This window comes from Falco biarmicus, chromosome 12 (genome assembly GCF_023638135.1).
Source record: "Falco biarmicus isolate bFalBia1 chromosome 12, bFalBia1.pri, whole genome shotgun sequence".
NCBI classification, from domain to species: Eukaryota; Metazoa; Chordata; class Aves; order Falconiformes; family Falconidae; genus Falco; species Falco biarmicus.
Genome location: NC_079299.1, coordinates 4,216,918 through 4,236,604, shown reverse-complemented (window position 1 = coordinate 4,236,604; position 19,687 = coordinate 4,216,918). Strand labels below are relative to the sequence as shown.

Genomic DNA, 19,687 nt, shown 5'->3' with positions numbered 1-19,687 from the left:
AAGTGTAAACCACAACTAGCCTACACTGCACTGCCTAATCAGCAATCAGCTATTTGATAAGGAGGTACCTCCAACAGTTGATAAAATTATCCTGTTTATAAGCAATACGCAAGGCCTTACCTTTAGAACTATACACTGAGGAAAAATAATACAGAACAGCCACTGAATAAGGTCACGTATTCCAGCACAAAGAGTTACATATTGCCACAAAAAGCACAAAAATGACACTGCCTTCCAACCCTCTGGACACCAAGCTATCTGTGTAATGAAGCTACTTTGTTCTTAACTTTTTAACCACATGCCTGCTCTGTTGGCTTTGATTCTACAGAGAAGCTTCCCTCACAATAACCTGGAAATCGGGTAAGATTAATGCCATTGTGAATGGTCCTTCCATTGCTTTGCTGGGGAATTACATCATGTGGAACAACTCCCTCTACTTCTAAAATACTGAGCAATGTTTAAACAATAACTTCTTCAGATTTGGAAACCTAGGGAAATTATAAGTAACTAGCTCTTCATTAGCCCCTGCAAATTAAAACCAAATTAAATGCTGTATTACAAAAAGCAACACAACGCACCTATCTTTGCACCACAGTTATGGTATGGCTTTCTATACCTGAATTAACAGTTCAGGGAAAAAACATGATGTGCCACACCAAAGAGCCAAAACACACTGTAAGAGGCTTCTTTGGTCCAAACAAACACCTAAGACCATTCAACCCTTAGGCACTAAAGGTTATGGCAATTTTTTCCATACACTGACAACAAAGATCTGTCTGGTATTTGAAAGTGATTGAAAAAGCAGCACACTTTCTGTAGCAGTCACTGTCTCAAGACTGCAGACTCAGGCTGGGATTTTCAATACTAGGCACAGAGCTTTACCCACACTGACCAAGGGCCAGGAGAACAACGAGGATTAACATGTACCCAGCCTATTCTGTGCTTCTATATTTACATATAAAAAAAAAAAAAGGCTGCCTATCATAAAATGTATTGTTCTTCATTATGAAGGGTCATAGTTCAGCTTGGCAATTCGATAATAACAGGGTAACTCTTCCCATCTTGAGCAAACCAGTACATTTACATAGAAAATTAGTTTTACAGTAAAGCAGGCATTTCTGAGCCTATTGTTCCCTCTCACCTTTCCGATGAATGCCATCATTTGACAGCAGCAATGCGAGAAGTTCATATCCTAGACTTCATAGTCTTCCAAAATTTTCACATTGTTCTTATATGAATCCTTGACAAGTGTAACAGAAGAGTATTAAGAAGCCACACAAAACTACAAGGATAATCAAGAATCAATTAAACCCTGCAAAACTCTAATTGGGGCTATACCAGGAGCAGACGCAAAGCACAGCCATTTAACTCGGACCCAGGCGAGTCAGCACCCACCCGATTTCAGCAGGACACTGCAGACAACAGTAAATGCAAAACCAGAGATACAATACAAATACAGCTGCACACAGAGACAAAACCTCAAAGATAGTTAACCTTCACTTACATATCTGCATGTGCAAAAGTTTAACACAGTTTCATTAACTGAGGTCTGCGTGTACAAAAGCAGCAATGTTATAGTGAATGTGAACACTAGTGAGAGGAAAGTTCAAGTCTTTGTAAAAGTTGGTCTCTCATAAATGCGGGAAGAGACTTAAGAGGGGTGTCATTCTGGTTTTCTCCTCTACTAAAATAACTTGTTTTCCTATGACACTAACACATCTTCCAGAAAGATCTACGTATATGCTTTAACTGAACTAATAAACTCAAAAAAAAAAAAAAAAAGCTTCAGAAAATACGTGTTCAATGTACCATACCCATCTTCCACCTTCCGTTCTGGCATTGCTTCGACACTCTGGAAAGCCATTTTAAAACCCGCAGCAGGCCTTCCTGCGTCCCTCCCGCGCAGCCTCGCAGGGCTGTGCCACTACCACCATTCTGTCAGCTCCCAGCGCGCCATGCCGCTGCCAAAGCGCCCAGGGCTGCACTGCTGAACAGAGACGGCAGCACCAGGAGCCACTCTGCAGAGCAGTCCGAAAACACACACCCATACAAAAAACCCCCACTCTACACCAAAAAAATTCCACAACCCCCCCCCCCCCCAGACAACCCACAACCAGCCAGAAGATCCTCAAGAAACGGTTTATTCTACACGAATAGGCATTCTAGTTTTTTGTAACTGAGGGATCATCAGGATTTAAACAGCAAGTCCTCACGGTATAGTTCAAAAGGCACCACTGGACACGAACAAAGCCAGCCGTCGAGGGCGGGTATCTATTACCGGCTCAGCGGGCCCGGCGCAGGCTGCGGGAGCGGCCCGTGGCCGCCTGCCCACGGAGGGGAGCCCTGAGCCCGCCGCTCCCCTCAGGAGAGGGAGGCGCGGGGCCCGGCGCCGGGGCAGAGCCCTCACGCTCGACTGCCGCCGGGGGCCTTCTCGCACCCCAGGCCCGCCAAAGGTCAGTAGCAGAGGCGGGGAGCCCCGAGCCGGGAGCGGAACCGGCTTGGCCCGTGTGTCATCGTGTGGGGCAGAGAAGCAAACACGCCCGGGAGCTTCCCCCTATGACTTAACAGTTTCTCCTCGACGGTGGAGGCGACCGGGCCCCCGCTCCATTAACGACGCCCCCTCATCCTCCACGACAGTAGGGCGGCTTCACAGACCCTTCACCAGGGCCGACCAACACCTCAGGCCACCCCCCTCCCCAGACCAGCCCTACGGAAACGGCAGGGAGCAGGGACCAGCCCTACCCCAGCCAGTTTCGCCCAGGTGTGGGGGGAGAGGCTTAACAGCGCGCCCGGAGGAGGAGCCGCCGCCGCCGCCCCCTGCGCGTCCCAGGTGTAACCGGAGCCGGGAGGGCGCGGCGCAGCCACCACCACCTGCAGAACCTGTCGGACCGCTCACATCGCCTCGCCGCTGCGCACGCTGCGCTCCTTCTCCTTCGCCCGCGTCTCGCAGGATTTTTTTCCCCCAGTCTCTGCGCCCCGCCGCCGGCCTTGAGCTATGAAGCCGCTCTGTGGGGCTGCGCTCCTGCTGCTGCTTTGCGCCGCTACCTGTGCCCAGCAGGACTGTAAGTACCCGCGTCCCTCTGCTCGCCCCGCACTCCCGCTGTTAACTGGGCTCCGCCGCTCTGGGACCCCCCTCCTGCGGCCCCTCCGCGACCCCTAGGGCCACCGCACCGGGCGCCCTGCGCTGTGCGGCACCACAAAATGGCGCCCCCTCTGCGCTGGGGCGGCGGGCGGGCGGGGAGGGGCCGCCCCGCGGCCGGGAAGGTGAGGAGGGGCAGGGACGGCCGGCCTCGGCGCCCCTTTGTCGGCGGCCGGAGGGGCCCGGCAGCCCGCGGGGGCGCTGCGGGGGAAGCTCTCGCCTCTCTCTCTCTAGGGGAGGGCGGGAAGCGGGGGGCGCGGGTAGCTCACCCCCGGCCGCTGAGGGGCGGGGGCGGTGGCCGGCTGCCTCCCCGCGGCACCCGCGCTCACAGCCCCGCTTCTCTTCCAGCCTGCATTTGCGAGAAGAACAAGCGTGTCACCAACTGCAAGTTGTCCAGCGGCGTCTGCTGGTGCGAGTCGGTGGGCTCCGGCACGCCTGTGAACTGCGACACGCGTGAGTGAGGCACGCGTGTCGGCTGTGGGACGGGGCGGCGGGGGAGGGTGCCAGCTGGACTCGAGGGAATGCGTGAAAATGGCCTTTGAGTTCCCGGCAAATAGTGGTAGCAAGGAAAGAAAGCTGCTTCCTGGTCTTCCAGCTCTACTGGTGATGGAAGATAAGTGTTTAGGATTCCTGCCGTGTAACTTGTGTGGATGTGGGTACACCTATGCTACGGCAGGCTCCCCCCGTCCTCCTTTGCATTTGGGCTCTAGTGGCAAGGGTTTCTCAAAGATTAATTTTTAGCTTTCTTGGGAGCACGTATCATGACTTTCCCTCCAACCCTAGAGGTGAAAGAGCTTTGTCTCAGGACCCTACTCTTGGTTTGAGCTCAGCTAGGTTGTAAACGAGCCTCTTGCTGTAAGAAATGAAAGGTGGCTGGGCTTTCTGTGCCTTTGCTTTGAGAGGGTGACCTGCCCCAGTGGCGTCGACTTTATGCACCACCTACACATGCAGGGGTGTTTTAACCCACTCTTCCTTCTAATGGCTTCAGACCTGGTTGTGTCTGACGCAACCTTGTGTTTTTACAGGCTAAGAGCTCTGTTTCGAACGTGCATGGTCTGATGCTGCATAACACGACTTTCTGGTTATTTTTAGTGACTTCAAAATGCCTGTTGATGAAAGCGGAAATGACGGGCTCAAAATCAGGTCGTCGTGAGAAACCAAAAGATGCGTTTGAAGATACTGATGGTCTTTATGATCCCGAGTGTGAAAGTGGTGGTGGTTTCAAGGCGAAGCAGTGCAGTGGAAACACCTGTTGGTGTGTGAATACAGCCGGTGTTAGAAGAACTGACAAACATGATGCCGATTTGAAGTGCAATAAATTAGTCAGAACAACGTAAGTCTTTCAACGTGGTGTGCTGTGACATGAAGATATTCCTGTCTTAGGTTACCTATTGGAAAGGGTTTGACTGTATGAATGATGTGCTGGGGCTGAATGAAGATGGAGCACTAAATACTTAATAACTGTTAGGGTTTTTTTTCTTCAGAAACAAGGAGACATTGAAGTGTTCTGGAGGGGGCTTGCTTTGTTTTTTCTCTCATTGCTCTGTTTTTTTCCCTGGGGTTAGTTTTTTAGTATGTGCACATATGCATGTGCTCGTAAGTATTTTCATTGTACTTGCCTATTACTTCAGGTGGATCATCGTTGAAATGAAACATGCTGAGAGAAATGCTCCTCTGAACACTGAATCTTTAAAGAAGTAAGTGATGCTAGTAGTGCATGCAGACATTGCCTAGATACCTAGTGTATTTCTAAACAATTGTTTAGAAGCATTTTCAAACCTGTGAACTCATTTGTAAAAACATCTTAGAAGTAACCTACAGATCCCTCATAGAATTGCTTCAGTTTTCATTGGAAGTAAATTAACTAATGAGCTAATGAGATTTAGTTCTGTTTAAAACTGATAACTACTTTTTTTTATCAAGTCAATATACTGAGGGAAACTGCAGGTAGTACAGTGAAACTGCCCAAAAAATAAACTGACAGGTGGTGGAGGGACTGCATAGAAGCAGCAGGAGAAATACAACAGTTTGGCTATTTTTTGGCTAAAATAAAGTCCTACTTCTCTCTGTCAGAGGTTATATAATAAGAAAAGTGTGCATTTAGCTATTAGATTTGACCCCCCACCCTGTCACTGAAACAAAAGCTGCTACTACAGCTCCTCTTCTGAGCTCTCGGAACCATTCAAACTCTTCTCTCTGACGTGCATCTTCCCTGTTAGGATTTAACAGCGCTGTAGTATAATTTAGTAATGAGAGTGTATGGGTTTTGGTTGGGATGGAGCTGATTTTCTTGGTAGTAGTTGCGACAGTGCTGTGTTTTAGACTGGTGATCGAAACGGGGTTGATAATGACCATTGTTCAAGCTGTTGGTGAGCAGTGCTTACATAGTGTTGAGGCTGCCTTAGATGCTCGCTCTGCTGCCCCAGTGAGTAGGTTGTAGTAGGGCAAGAAGAGTTTGGGAAGAGGGACACAGTAGAGACAGCTGACCCAAACTGACCAAAGACACATCCCATATTGTACAATGTCATGCTCAGCAATAAATCTAGGGTGGAGTTTTTCCCAAGTAGCCATTGCTTAGGGATTGCCTGGGTATCGATGTGCTAATGGCAAGTGATTGCTTTTGCATTATTTAGAGATTTGTATTTCTGCCACCCAGCCCTTTCACTTACTAGGCTGTCTTTATGTTGACCCATGAGGGGTTTTTTCTTGCTTTTGGTATTCTGATTCTCTTCCCAACCCTGCTGGGGGAAGTGAGTGAGAGACTAGGTGAGGATTTACCTGCCAGCTGGGGTCAGCCTACCACAGAGAGACTGCAGGGAAAAAAACCAGAGCAATTATACTAGTCTTCCATGCTTCTGAAAATAGACGTGTAAAATAGTACTGTCTTTTACAGCTATGGCTTTTAATATCCTTACAGGTTCTTCAAGGAAACAATTACCAATCGTTACCTGCTGGATGGGCGCTATATAAGCGTTCTGGTAAGAGACACATCATTTTTACTAAAATAATCAGAATTTTATTTTGCTGTAAATAACTTTGAAAACTCTTTTTGATTAATGCAGTACAGCATGACTTACTGTAAGCTCTCAAAATAGTGCCACTGAGCAGCTAGCTAATAGCTGTAGCTAAACTGAAATAGAGAGAAATTACATATTGCTCTCCTTGGTCTGTAGATGAATTCTTACTTTGCTTCATTAAAAAGTGGGATTTGAATTGTACTCTAAACAGTTGGCTCAAGAACAAGTGCCACAAACTTGGTTCAGGTTGTGTGTTCACAAGTCGTAGCGTAATATTTTGCTGTGTATTTGATAGTTGGATTTAAATTAGCCCATTGTTAATATCATACAATATTTTTTACAGTATGAAAAACCTTACATAACTATTGATTTGAAGCAAAATGCCTCGGACAAATCTTCTAGAGATGTGGATATAGCCGATGTGGCCTACTACTTGGAAAAAGATGTAAGTGTGTCATGGATAATAAGTCTGCCAAAGACTGGGTGTGTATATTGTATTTCATTCACTAGTCTTACTACGTATTGGCTAAAGAAAGATGAGTTGTTGGAGTGCCTAGATGAATGCCTATTACAATGTGAACTAGTCAGTCTCTTTTTTCCTATACGTCCTTAGGTAAAAGGTGACTCCATCTTTCATAGCAACAGAGTAAACTTCAACATTGATAACGAAACGCTGCATTTTGAGGAGACCGCGGTCTACTACGTTGATGAAGTGGCACCAGAGTTTTCCATGAAGTCTCTGACTGCTGGCCTCATTGCTGTCATTGTAGTAGTAATAATAGCAATAGTTGCTGGAATTGTTGTTCTGGTAAGTTCTAGCAAAGCTGCCAAGCAGAACAGGTAACAGTGAATAACATACCATGATAATTGGACTGTTGAGAGAAACTTTCTCTGTAAACTGGCTTCTTCTTTTTGGGATTTGTGAGGTGGGAAAGAGGCGATAGACGTACCATTACTGTTTCAGGTTATGACTGAAGGGTGTTGCATGGAAAATAAAAGTATTAGGGAAAATCTGAGGTGAAGAAGGTACTTGTTCTGCCTCCTGGTTTAAAGTAGTTGAAAGTGACAGCCAGCCTCTCACATACCTCAGTTTGGAAGAATGGGAAAGGGAAGCTTCAAGTTTGGAGTTATAAAGTCACAACCAGATAGATCAAGTTACATGCATGTAAGTCAAGACTTAAAGAAAACTTCAAAATTCTTCTGTCCTCTTACAGGTCTTCACAAGGAGGAGGAAAGGGAAGTACGTGAAAGCAGAGGTAATTATTTTCTGTTTATGGTGTATGTGCAGGGAGGAGGTTGGCCAGAATCCAGAAACTCTTAAGTTTGCTGTAGGTTAAAAGCTTGCTTTGAGTGCTTCAGATGCTTTCAAGGAGACTGAAAGTATTCAAATTCTGTAACAAGTTTTTGTATCTATATTGTTTGTTCTGCACTAGTTTAAAAGGCAACTGGTGATCTGCTGCCCTTCTGAGGGGTGGGGGGTAGTGCTGACAAGTACTATTTTTACATATCTATAGCAAGGGTATATACAATCCACAGGAAATACTGATAGTCTTGTTCTGTCTGGAAGACCTTCACTTGAGGTGTTTGCATTGAGCTTGCAGCTTCTATTGAAGAGCTGCTTGTCAATGGGCTACTAACAAAAGGTACCAGTGCCTGGTGCTTCAGGCCAGGTGTAGGGCCTTTTGTAAAGGAATCCAAAGGATATAGCTAAATAGGCAAGTCTGCATCCTGCACACACCTTAGAGTGCTGGTTTTATTTAAAAAAACAAACAAACAAAAAAAAAACAACAAAAAACCCCCCCAAACTTGTGTTACAGTGGTCTTGGCACTTTTGATTCTTTTAGCGTTACCTCAAATCCCTTTGCTCATGAAAATCTGGGCTGTTAAGTCCCATTGACGACTTGGGTCTTAGATTGAGACTAGCACAAATGTTGATCTCCCTCTGCCTCCTCCCCTCCAGATAAAGGAAATGAATGAAATGCATAGAGGACTGAACGCGTAACTAAATCAGCTGAAGATGGAGTAAGATTCAAACAGAAGACAACAGAAAAATTGGAGGCACGGATCTTAACTCTTAAAAGATTCCTCCTGAAAAAGAGCCAATTGTGCTCACTTAATGATTGTTTTAACAGCCAAGACTGGTAACCACACTACTGCTTTTACTGTTTGTTGAGAGTTAAATCTTAAACGCCCCATCTTACTCAAGTGAAACTAAACTTTTGCTCCCTGATTTTATTTTTTTTTATGATGTTGAAATGAGTTGACAACTGCTGTTACTAGGGTTTTGGAGCATACATGCTTAAATGGTTATTTTACCCTTGTGGGAGATTTGTTGAGAAAGGTGGGTTTTGTAGACACATTTTAGCAAGACTTATCTCCTGTATAACTGAACATGATGTTTTTATGGCTGTGTGTACATATTTGAAGTTGCTGTAACTTTTTTATGACTTGAATTAATAAAACTTTGAAACAGGCTTCTAATTCTTACATGTTGAAATGATGATCATCTGTGAAGTTACCATGCTTACAAATTCAGCAGTGTAATATTTCCTTAAAGCAAGTAACCTCAGCATAGGTCAAAATACTCTAAACTCCAATTAACAAAGTTTGTATTAATAGTCATTAGCATTATTTTTTTCTTAAAGCTGTGAAAAGTGTGCTTTATTTTCCACTCAATGTGCAACAGGAGTAAAATGATAAGACATGGATTGTTCATATAAAAAAATAAATGCTGTGAATGTAGCAATTTCAGGAATGCATAGACTGCTCTTTCAAATGCCATGTAAGTATTTATAATAAAACAAGCGTCTGATCTAGAAGATCTCTGGTGTAGGGTTGGGGGTGGGTAGCCTTGGCGGCTGCCAGTGGAGCTGGGGAAGAGCTATTACACCATTAATACGGTTTGCATAGCTATCCCTTGCACAGCTAGAATCTGTTTCTACTCTTACTACTGTTCACTGTCATGGAGACTGAGCAGACTTAACACAGGCTACCTACCTCTCAGCTTTGGGTAAAAGCTTGCTTTGGCAGTCGGTAATCTAGGTGATGTATGTTGGCTAGCAAGTAAGCACCTATAGTCTATCCAGCATATCTGATTTATAAAGGAAATGCTGCAACTCCTGTTGCCAAAGAAATAATGAGATACAAGATAAGGAACTGAATGACAAATCTTATTACTAATGCGATGTTTGTTTTGACACACACACACACACTGCCTAAACCAGGAAAATTAGGGTAAGCTACAGAGAGTGTGCTCTATGTGTTCATAACATGAAATGTGAAACACCCCATTAGAGAGCTGGTGTGTGTCTGCAAAATACAGGGGGGAGTTACTGGGCTGCATTGAATGTACTTCTGATGGCACAGGTCACCAGTATACATTCTGCCGTTGAACAAGGTAGTAGCTGACAGGAATGAGTTGCTGTGTTGGATGTTGAAATGGTGGCAGTGACCCTTCCTGGGGTCTTCCGCCACCTGGTGCTGTGAGCTTGGGTATGTGCGCTGAGCTGCTCCAGCCCTCAGGTGGTACCAGATTTCTCTTGAGTCTACAGTGTGTTCTGGGAAGAGGAGAACACATGCTCATTTGCTCTGTCACATTGTTGCTCCTGCTAAGTACAAAAATTCTCATAGAAGGAATTAACCGGAGTGCTTTGCAGCCTTCTCGGGCAGCCTTGTCCCTTACCACTTCTGTAAGGCAGTCTCTCCCTCTGCCAATGCATGCCACTCCCTTTCTCCCCAGGTATGCTGAGGGATGGTGGATTTCATACAATTCTGTAAGCTGTTAAATGAAGCCTAGTTTGCAGTAAGCATGTCCTTTGCTGAGTCGTGTATTATTGCCTTCCCCAATTCTTCACTCTCCATATCCTGTACTTTTTAAAATGCCTACTGGTATCCTTGCCATTCCTTTCTTTTCCCCGAGACTGTAATGCTATCGTATGCTCCTCTTCCTCCCCTCCTCATCCCCATTTCGTACCTTATTTTTGGCCTGTGGGATGGAAAGAGGTGATGTATGCTGCGGCAGGGCTGCAGCTACACACGTACTGACTTGACTGGTGGTATGTGCCTGCTGTGTGGCCTGGACCTTTTCCCAATCGGTTTGTTTGAGCATAGTTTTCTCCCTACTTTTCCCACAGTAAAGGAGCCATTTAGATACTTTCCAATTTTTTTTTTACCTAATGGAGCTCTTCACGTTAGATACATGCACAAGCTCACTGTCTCTAGTATGGTCTTTTTCCTTGTCATGTTTGACTGAAACTAGCCAAGGGGTTGGAAAACCACAAAGTGTACAGAAACCAATTTAAAAATAGAAGACAGTTTAACTGAATCCACAAACGAAGGGATTATACTATATCTTTCTAAACTCGGTGACTACGGTAGAAACATGCTGCTGCTCAGCCCTCAGAATGGTGGTCAGTAATAGGTTTTCCCTTTCTAAAGGTTTTACGGACCTTTCTATTGGCTTTTGTCTTGTTCTGTTTGGTTTACTAAATGCTGCACTTGTGCAACAGTCCAGCTGCATAAAAGTGTGTTTCTATAGGGGAATGGAAAAGAATGAGGGGAAAAGAGAAACTAATATATCGGCATCCTGCAGCTTTATTGTGTTTTATAGTTTTTTATAGCTAGACGAGACTAATGTGCTGAAATAAATAATAAAAAAAAGCAAGCCGCTAACAGATAGTGTCAACTCTCCACACATGCATGCGATGTTTCTTCTCATATATAGAGAAGTTTTGAACTGCTGGCAAAAATGATTGATTGCTGTTGAAATATAATAAGGTATTAAATAGCAAAATACTATGTGTTCTCCATTTTAATACTTGGAAAGTACTCAGCTAAGATAAAATGCAAGTTTCCTGTAAAGAAACAAACCAGTAGAACTTAATAAAAGTGTATTAGTCACTGCATAAATTTTTGACAAGGTAAATATTTTGATGCTTCATTTGCCTAATTCATTAACTTCCATGAAGGAGCATGTTTTTTAAATCTAAAGTTCTATGCAAAGTTGTGATACCATGTTCCCTCTCTTTTAATGTAATGTCATTTGTGATAAAGGTTGTGAAGGGCAGACTAAAGAGCTATTAAATAATTTGAAACTGAATAAATGAGATCTTTTGTTACTCAAGGGGATGACACAAACTGTACAAGAAATCCTGGTAATAATATTCATCTTAGTGCCTATGTACAGTGTGGGAAAGGAGCATTTGTATAGGCAAGTGCAAATCTAATACTTACGAATTGTTACACTTGTACATATATTTTATTCTTACTGCTGAGCAAAATAAAAGAAATGTTTATGCAAAGACAATGAGAGACTTTTTAGAAGAGGGCATGAAAATAATGTGTTTGAGAAAGCATGACCAATAAAGGCTACACAACTTTCTTCCAAAGACCTAAGTAATCCCTAAGCTTATTTTCCACAACTACAAAATGAAAGGTCAGTGTTGCGTGTGTAGGTCTGTTGACAGTAGCATGTTCATTACCCTTCTGAACAATCACAGTAAACTTGGTAAGGGAAATAACATTGTTTGTGAACGATGTTTATTTATATCCTTACCTGCTGGACTTTGATTGCTATAATATGCAGTGACTTGGGACTACAGATGGCTGAAAATATTATAGGAAACTAAAAATGCTAGCAGCTCTGCTGCCCCAACTTTGTAACTGCTAGTTACTGAATTCTAGCAGCTCCCGGGAGAGGCTGCAGTCTGGTGTTACAAAGGTCCATTGCTGGGCATACAGGCAAGCAGGCGCACTGTAGGGGTGCCTCCTATGTTGGGAGTTTTATGAACTTTGCTAAAATCTGTCCTTTTTGTCTTAGTGGTGACATGCAACAGCAGATATATGCAAGGGAGAGGGTGGTAGATAAAAAGGAGTGGCGTGTAACATTAGAGGCAACACTTAACAGGTTACAACATGTAAAAACTTCATACATGTGAGAAATAGTTTTTTCTTTCTATTAACCCCTAAATGCACTGCAGAACTCTTACACGTTCAGGTGCCTGGGAAGCAGAGCATGGCTGTGCCAAATGGGTCTGAGTGAGAAAAGTGCATACAAGAAAGTTAAAAGGTTCTTTAAAAGGCAACAGCCACATTTTCTGTTTTCAAACTTACATTAACTTACTATCATCATCTTGTTAATATTATCTTAAAAGTCTCTGCTACATTATACGTGTGCACACATAAATACACATGGGTCTAATACAAAATTTTCTGGTGATGTTCCCACCAGCTTGAAAGCATTAGAGCTGCCACTGATCACACTCTTGTATAGTGTTATCGGTTGTATAGAAGAAAGTTGTATAGACTTTATTGGTTTGCTTTCCGGTTGTATAGAAGAAAGTTGTATAGACTTTATTGGTTTGCTTTCCCAAATATGTTATTTGCATATCCTCTTCTAAGAAGTCTCTCCTTGTCTTTGCATAAATATTTAATTTTGCTCAGCAGTAATAATAATGAATATACCTTTGGTGAAATAACCATTGGTGAAAAAGATATTTTTTTTCTGTACAGTGGTTAAATGACATCCATTTTCCTAACTGAAAAGCATTGCAACTTTTCTATGCTAGTTACACATAAGAAGGCAATAAAATTAAGGTCTGGATTAGCATCCATTTTCCATCTGCTGTGTGCTAACAATTACAGCCATCTTCTTGTTCCTGTTGCTGCTGGTAGCAAGGGAGAACACAGGAAGAGCTCTGTTAGCAACAGCACAGTGAAGCAACCAAGCCTGGCAAGAGGGAGGTGTCTGCCGTTCAGTTACACCTGTCCAGATCTGCTGGGGCACCGAGCCGCCCTGGAAGAACAGACAGGGCAAAGAAAATGGCAGAAGCTCAGAGAAAAGGTGATCAATCTGGTGATGTTTTAGGCAGAAGATATCACAACGCAAACGTTTTTCACAGACCATGGTCTGTGAAAATGCAGGAAGAGCGTTAGCAGCCCATTTGGGTGGTGGCTTTCTGTACATGGGAGCCTGTAGCTCAGCAGAGGTGCCTTGAGGAAACTGCTGTATGAAGAGGTGTAACCAGCCCAGGGGAGAGAAGGAAGCACTGCAACACGCAGCAATTACAGCTTAGCAGACATTATTCTATCTCTTCTGAAGATGGTAATGAGGTCCCTGGAGCCCACCTCCTGTCCAGATGTTTGTACAGAACACTTTTTTCCTTCTTGTTATATATTCTGCCTTATCTGTAGCCATCGGTATGTACAAAGACAAGCACTCCCAGATATTCATAACATATATTTTGGGCTGACCTGGTATTATCACCTCTTGGCAAAGTTGCCTGACGTTATGAGTACCTTCAGAAGGTTATGTATTTGCTAAATGACAATTATTTAGACTGAATTTTCCTACGTGAGTACTGCTGCAAGCAAATACTTTTGCTGGAGGGAAGTGTCAGTTTAGCTAAATAGTTTAGCTGCTTCTGAAAATAGGGTTAGGAAAAGTACACTTATTTGTACTGAAAACAAATTCAACTGCCCTGGCTAGAGCAATGTTGTTTTTACAACTGTTATGGAGATAAGAGGAAGATTTTGGACAACTACAAAGCTGTCAAAGCTCTAGTGACCTTGTGCTTTGCTTCTTCCTTCCTATGTCAAATGAAGACAGATTGGACTTGCTCTTCTCCACAAGAACCGCCTGTGGTCCTTCAGCAAGTGTGTGTGCAAAAGGGCTTTGAATGCCTTTTCTGGAAGAGCTGTGTTACCTCAGGGGTACAGGGCTGGAGTTGGAAGGCTGAGGCAGGGACAGGCAGCCCAGGGTGACACAGGGCAGGAACAGGGCAGAGGTGGAGACACCAAAGTGTTCCCTGTGGAGGGTCAGCTAGCATACGGCAACACCTTCAGACTGATGTATGAGGGTGGCCACAGTGGTAAAAGGATAGTTTAGTGTGAAAACCTGTAGTCCTTGTGTGAGCATCTGAGGGCCTTTTGGAAAGCACCTATTGACACCAAGAAATATGAAAGATGAGCACATTAATTCACCATGTGGAAAGAGAAGTCAGGGGAGAAATCTAGAGAAAGAAGTCCCCAAAGCATTCCGTAGCTGGGACCAGGAGTGGGCTGGGATGAAGAAAGGAAGGGTGGGAGATGAGGTTGGAGAAGTTGAGGCAACATGCAGTAGAAAGGAGAAAGCAATGGGACACAGATAAGGGGACGTTCTGAAGCAGCAAGGTGCACAGAGCAGAAGAAGGGGTAAGCATTTATGCAATAAATGTGGAGGCATGTAAAACTTAAGGTGTTTTGTCTGTAGGTAATAGTATGCAGGCAGCTGAATTAGGGTACAAGAATCATGATTTAGAACTGACTGGAAAAAAGAAAAGCAGCGTGAGACAGGAGAAGTGTCCAAGACGACTTGATTTAGCTGATGAAACCTGGGATTTTTCATTACTCTTAATCCCTAAACCAAAGATTGTCAGCTATACTGTTTCTATTTCTTTGTGTCTTTACAGCAGAAGGAAAACAAAAAGCCTGAAAAATGCTTAGGACAGTGCAAGGAAAAGATCACAAAAAATAGTAAAACTGAAGCACTCTGGGCTCTGGATCCCTCTGAACACCACAGGGCAGCCAGTGCCCTTTCTATGCCAGAGCTGGGTGACTTGTGTGTAAATGAGGCCAGGTCTTGGTTTTTTTGGCCATTTGCCACGTTGTTCCCTGTGCTGCCTGGGAGGAGTGAGCCCTGCTCTGTAGGATGGGTGAGAGTTGCTTTCTCTTTGCCTGAGGGGGGACGCGGGGCCTCTGGCCACCATTCCCCCGGCACACAGATGAGGGCCCAGTCTTCTGCCTCCTGGCAGCCTGAGCAAGGCCTGTATGCTGGCTGTTAACAGCATCTGCCTCCTGGCAGCCTATGAAGCTCCACGTCACGCTGAGCCCTGCGGGCCTCCATGCTCCCTGTCCACAAGACACTTTTCCTCACGGAGTAAGCGGAGCCACAGCCTCAGCGCGGCTGCCTGGGGCTCCCTCCCGCCTCTGGGAAGACCTTTGAATGGCGGCGCGCCTGCGCCAGTGAGGCCGGCGTACTTCAGCTTTGTCGTGAGGTTGTACACACACACAAACTCCTGTCAGCGTAGGGGGCCCGGCGCTGAGGCAGCACCGACCACGGGCACCGTGCGGCCGGCCCGGCCCGGGCGCCCCCTCCAGCGCCCACCGGCGGGGCGCCAACAGCCCCGCGGCGTTACCATGGCAGCGCGCGGCGCGCGGAAAGCCCCGCCCCTCCCCGCTCCCTCAACGCCGGCGGCCGGGCGCCGCGTAGGGGCGGGGCGGATGTGACGCGCTTACGCGAGGCCCGCGTTGATTGGAGCGCCGGTGAGCGCGCGCGCGCCAGGCGGCTCGTTGGCGGGAGGCGGCAACATGGCGGCGGAGCCGCCGCGAGAGGCCGTGTGGCCGGAGGGCGCGGGGGTCGAGGCGGGCTTCGTGCGCGCCGTGCTCTCGCTGCCCGAAAAGCCCGACACCACCGTACGCTTCTTCGAGCGCGGCGATTACTACACGGCGCACGGCGCGGACGCGCGGCTGGCTGCGCGCGAGCTCTTCCGCACCCGAGCCGTCATCCGCCAGCTGGCGGGGGCCCCGGGTGGGTGCAGCGCGGGCCCCGGGCGGGCGCGGCGGGGCGGGGGCGGCTGGGGGGCGGACCGGGGGCGGCTGGGGCTCGCCGCGGGGGGCGGCCGGGGCGGCCGGAGGGGCGCCGGGCGGCGGGGGCAGCCGCAGGTGGCGGGGGGGGGGGGGTCACTGGGGTGCTGCGTGGTGTCGCGGTCGGTCGCTGTATGTCGCGGCGGCCGTGGGCTGACGTCGTGCGTGGCGTCATTTGTCAGGGAGAGGGCCCTTGGGGCGCGGCCGCGTGCCCGCTGCGGGGGGTGCAGTGGCCCGGGTGGGAGCCGAGGTGCCAAGAGGGTTTAATACCCGCTGGGATTCACCGCGGCCTGCAAGCGGGGTGACTGGGGGTGAATCTTTCTATTTCAGCCTCCTGCGGATTTGCGATAGGTAGTAGGGTTACTGTGAGTAGGCTGCGCGGCAGAGCAGTAGGTGGTAGGGTTACCGTGAGGGGGGTGCGCGGCAGGTGTAGGTGCCCAGGCGTGGGAGGGCACGCGGCGGGTGCTCCTCGCTGTGCTGCAGGTGGCACATGCGGCGAGCTGAGCGCAGCGTGTCGCGTAGCCCCGCAGCTGTTAATAACGCATTTCCCAGCACGTTGGTGGCGATTTCCATTTGTGAAAATGATTGTGTGATATTTTCTGTGATAACCGATGAGGCTCATACAGTTCTATAGCGCAGGTGATGGGTAAATGTTGGTAACGTCACGCTTGACTAATGATGGCCTGCAGAACTAACAAACAAACAAACATTTAATTATGTATTGCACAAGATTTTTCTCTTTCATCTGTTCCTCTTTGCTTTTTGTTTATTCCTTGGTATATGACAGTGGGGCTTGCAGATGTTGGGTGGAAGAGCATCGAGATGACTTTATCTCATCAGAAAAGTCAAACTTTACTATTATCCTTAATCTCAGGGAACAGAAAGTTGAGAAGTTATTGGCTCATACTTCACAAAACAAACCTGTTAGTTATGAGTGATTTTGTGTGTGTGTGCGCACACAATGGCATTAAAACCAGAATGACATTCCCGTATGCTTTTCACTTTCTATTGCAAGTGATGAGCTGATATGTAAAAACAGAAAAAAAACCCCTATCTCCTCCCCGGAACCACAAAAAAACCAAACTGTGGCAAAGTTGTAGAGCTTGATAGTTTCAAATGTAGAATTTAGTGTGTCTTCCAGGCTAGAAAGATATGCATCAGTATTATTTTTGTATTCCGTTTAAAAATGAACATTTCACAGATGTAAGCCTATTGACAATGACTATTGACTCCAGTTTTAAAACATTTAAAACCTTATCTAGCATATCCAAATAAAAGTCAACATAAAACTACATGGTTTTTTTCTTTCAGGATGATTACAAAGCACACATCAGCTTCAGCTGCCCCCTGCTAGCATGTTATGTAGACTCAGCTGAAAAAAAGAAAAATTATGTGTTGTTGGACAGTTCTGTACTGGGAAAGAGAACATAATTATGTGCGATTTTTTACTTGGTTCCAAAAAGAGCAGTTTTTTACCTGCTTCCGAAAAAAGTCTTAATAGACACTTGAGGAAAGAAAATTTGAAAAATCCTATGTAAAATAAACCCATCAATTCCTACAGGTGTGGAAATTTTCTGTTTTATCATCTTTCACATAAAGGAAGAGCCTCACATGTGATGAAGGCATGCTACTGAAAAGAAGGATGTGATCATCCGTATCTTGCTTGTGCTTACTTATATGTCACCTAGCTCTCATTTATCTGATGCCAGTCTGAGTTAATTCCATTTGTTGAGCTGGCAGAAAATTTAGTATATGCACCCAAACCCCCAGTTTGTTTAGTAGCGGAATTACCTTACTCTGTGAGTAGGCTGGTGCCAGAGGTGGTGAGGGAGGTGGGGAGGTAGAAGTAGTATTGCACTTCTTGGCAGCTGTACAGAATAAAATTTGTTCAACTGTATTATCTGCCTGTACCCTTATAGGAACAGAAGCAAGAATTTTGTCAATTAGGCACTTTCTGAGTCAGGTTTTAATGTCAACTATTATACTTTTTTTGAGAATATTTTTTTTTACAGTATATATTGTGATAAAAAGGAAGTTCTTGGCACTTGTGCCTTACCATCTTTTGGGTGTGAATAGGGTGACAGTCTGTTCTGTCAACAAAGGTGGCTTATCCGGGAAGGAGAAGATGTTACCCAAGAAGGAAAACCTGTAACAGGTTTCCACCGCTCGTTAGATTAAAATGTGCGAAACATTAACTAGAAAATGAAATCAATAATATTGCTAGGAGAGGGGAAAGGTGAGAAGAAACAGATCTCTTTGTATATATGTTTAGGTTTAGTGACATTTGGAAATGAACATAGATTTTATTTGGATATGGAGTATGCTTTCCTCATTCTTAATATTAACCAGTTGAATCTTGTGGTTTTGTGTTGTTTCATGGATTTTACGTGTTTGCTGCTTTGATATTAGAATAGTATCCTTCCTGAAGGCTGTTTTTGGGGATTTTGATTACAGAAAATAAACATTATGAACAAATGCAGGTATCTCACGATTTCATTTTTTTTTTCTGTTTTTGTAGGAGCTCAGAAGCTTGAGAGTGTAGTGCTTAGTAAAATGAACTTTGAATCGTTTGTGAGAGATCTGCTTCTGGTTCGTCATTACAGAGTTGAAGTTTACAAGAACAAAGCAGGCAGTAAATCTGTTAAAGAAAATGACTGGTATTTAGCATACAAGGTACAATTTTCAACCTTTCTTTATAATTGTAAGATGAAGGAAAAATAAAACAAACGTGTAACTGTTTCTTGAGCCCCTCAGCTTAGAGTTTTGGGATTTTCAGGGACTGATGGTGGTGGTACGATGGCAAATCATGTGGTCTGTTACATATTGCAGTATTTTCTACTGCTGTAAGGTTGGAAGAGCTTGTTCTGTATCTTTGCCGTAGGTTGGGAAATAAAGGAAACCTGAAGTAGTTCACTTTTTGTAGGTGATATGTAAAATTTTAATGGTTAAAAAAATAGAACAGCTGTATTCCTTATATTATATTGAACTATTCAGTACTTTTATCAGTTGTCCTTTTTAAAGAAAAAAAGTGTGTATATGCACAGTTTTTAAAAATTTATTTCTTTTCTGAATAGGGTTCTCCAGGAAATCTTGCCCAGTTTGAGGAAGTTCTCTTTGCCAACAATGATATGTCAACGGCCATTGGGGTTGTGGGGGTTAAGCTGTCAACTACTGATGGACAAAGAGTAGTAGGAGTGGGGTATGTCGACACTACGCTGAGAAAATTGAGTGTCTGTGAGTTTCCAGATAATGATCAGTTCTCAAACCTTGAAGCTCTACTGGTTCAACTGGGACCGAAGGAGTGTGTGCTACCAGGAGGAGAGACTACAGGAGAGATGGGAAAACTACGACAAGTAAGGGAACCATTATGGATTACAGTTAGACGAAACTTTTATCTAAAAATCTGTATTCTAGCTTATTAGCTAGGCTCCATGATTTATGAAAAAACTAAGGAGCAATGTGTTAAGTCGAAGAAGTTTTGATTTACGCATCCAAAATTTATTTGTCGACCATTGGCATTTTAATCAACAAAGGTTGTACTAAGGGTAAAATCTTCCTGTCATTCTTCTCTCTGCAACCTAGCAGGAAAGAAATACCTCTTCAGGGTTTGTTTCTATGTGATGAACATCTGTCCCCTGAATATTGAAAGTAATTGATAACTCTGCGTGTTTATGGACAACAGGTCATCCAGAGGGGAGGAATCCTGATTACAGACAGGAAAAAGGCGGATTTTACAACAAAAGATATTGTTCAGGATCTGAATCGCTTGTTAAAATCAAGAAAAGAAGAACAAATGAATAGTGCAGCACTGCCAGAGATGGAAAAGCAGGTGAGCACAGAGTGATATTTAATGTGCCCCTGTTTTTTAGAAGCAGAGTGGTCTGTGCACGTGTTGTGAACTGATCTCCTC

General features: G+C 45.0%; 2 protein-coding genes across 2 annotated transcripts in view; both read left to right on the top strand.

The window, feature by feature from the left end:
- Positions 1–2,463: 2,463 nt before the first annotated feature.
- On the top strand, positions 2,464–8,630 carry EPCAM (epithelial cell adhesion molecule). The gene is made up of 9 exons (XM_056357132.1): positions 2,464–3,062; positions 3,488–3,592; positions 4,232–4,472; positions 4,771–4,836; positions 6,057–6,117; positions 6,500–6,601; positions 6,770–6,964; positions 7,371–7,412; positions 8,117–8,630. The coding sequence occupies exons 1-9, from the start codon at positions 2,996–2,998 to the stop codon at positions 8,156–8,158; spliced, it is 921 nt and encodes a 306-aa protein (XP_056213107.1). The 5' UTR covers positions 2,464–2,995; the 3' UTR covers positions 8,159–8,630.
- A 6,834-nt stretch (positions 8,631–15,464) lies between these two features.
- MSH2 (mutS homolog 2) overlaps positions 15,465–19,687 on the top strand; it is a 51,676-nt gene continuing 47,453 nt past the window's right edge. The window contains exons 1-4 of the mRNA XM_056357179.1: positions 15,465–15,721; positions 18,296–18,450; positions 18,852–19,130; positions 19,460–19,606. Coding sequence (XP_056213154.1) covers positions 15,502–15,721; positions 18,296–18,450; positions 18,852–19,130; positions 19,460–19,606 — 801 coding nt within the window. The 5' untranslated portion in view covers positions 15,465–15,501. The remainder of the gene's footprint in view (positions 15,722–18,295; positions 18,451–18,851; positions 19,131–19,459; positions 19,607–19,687) is intronic.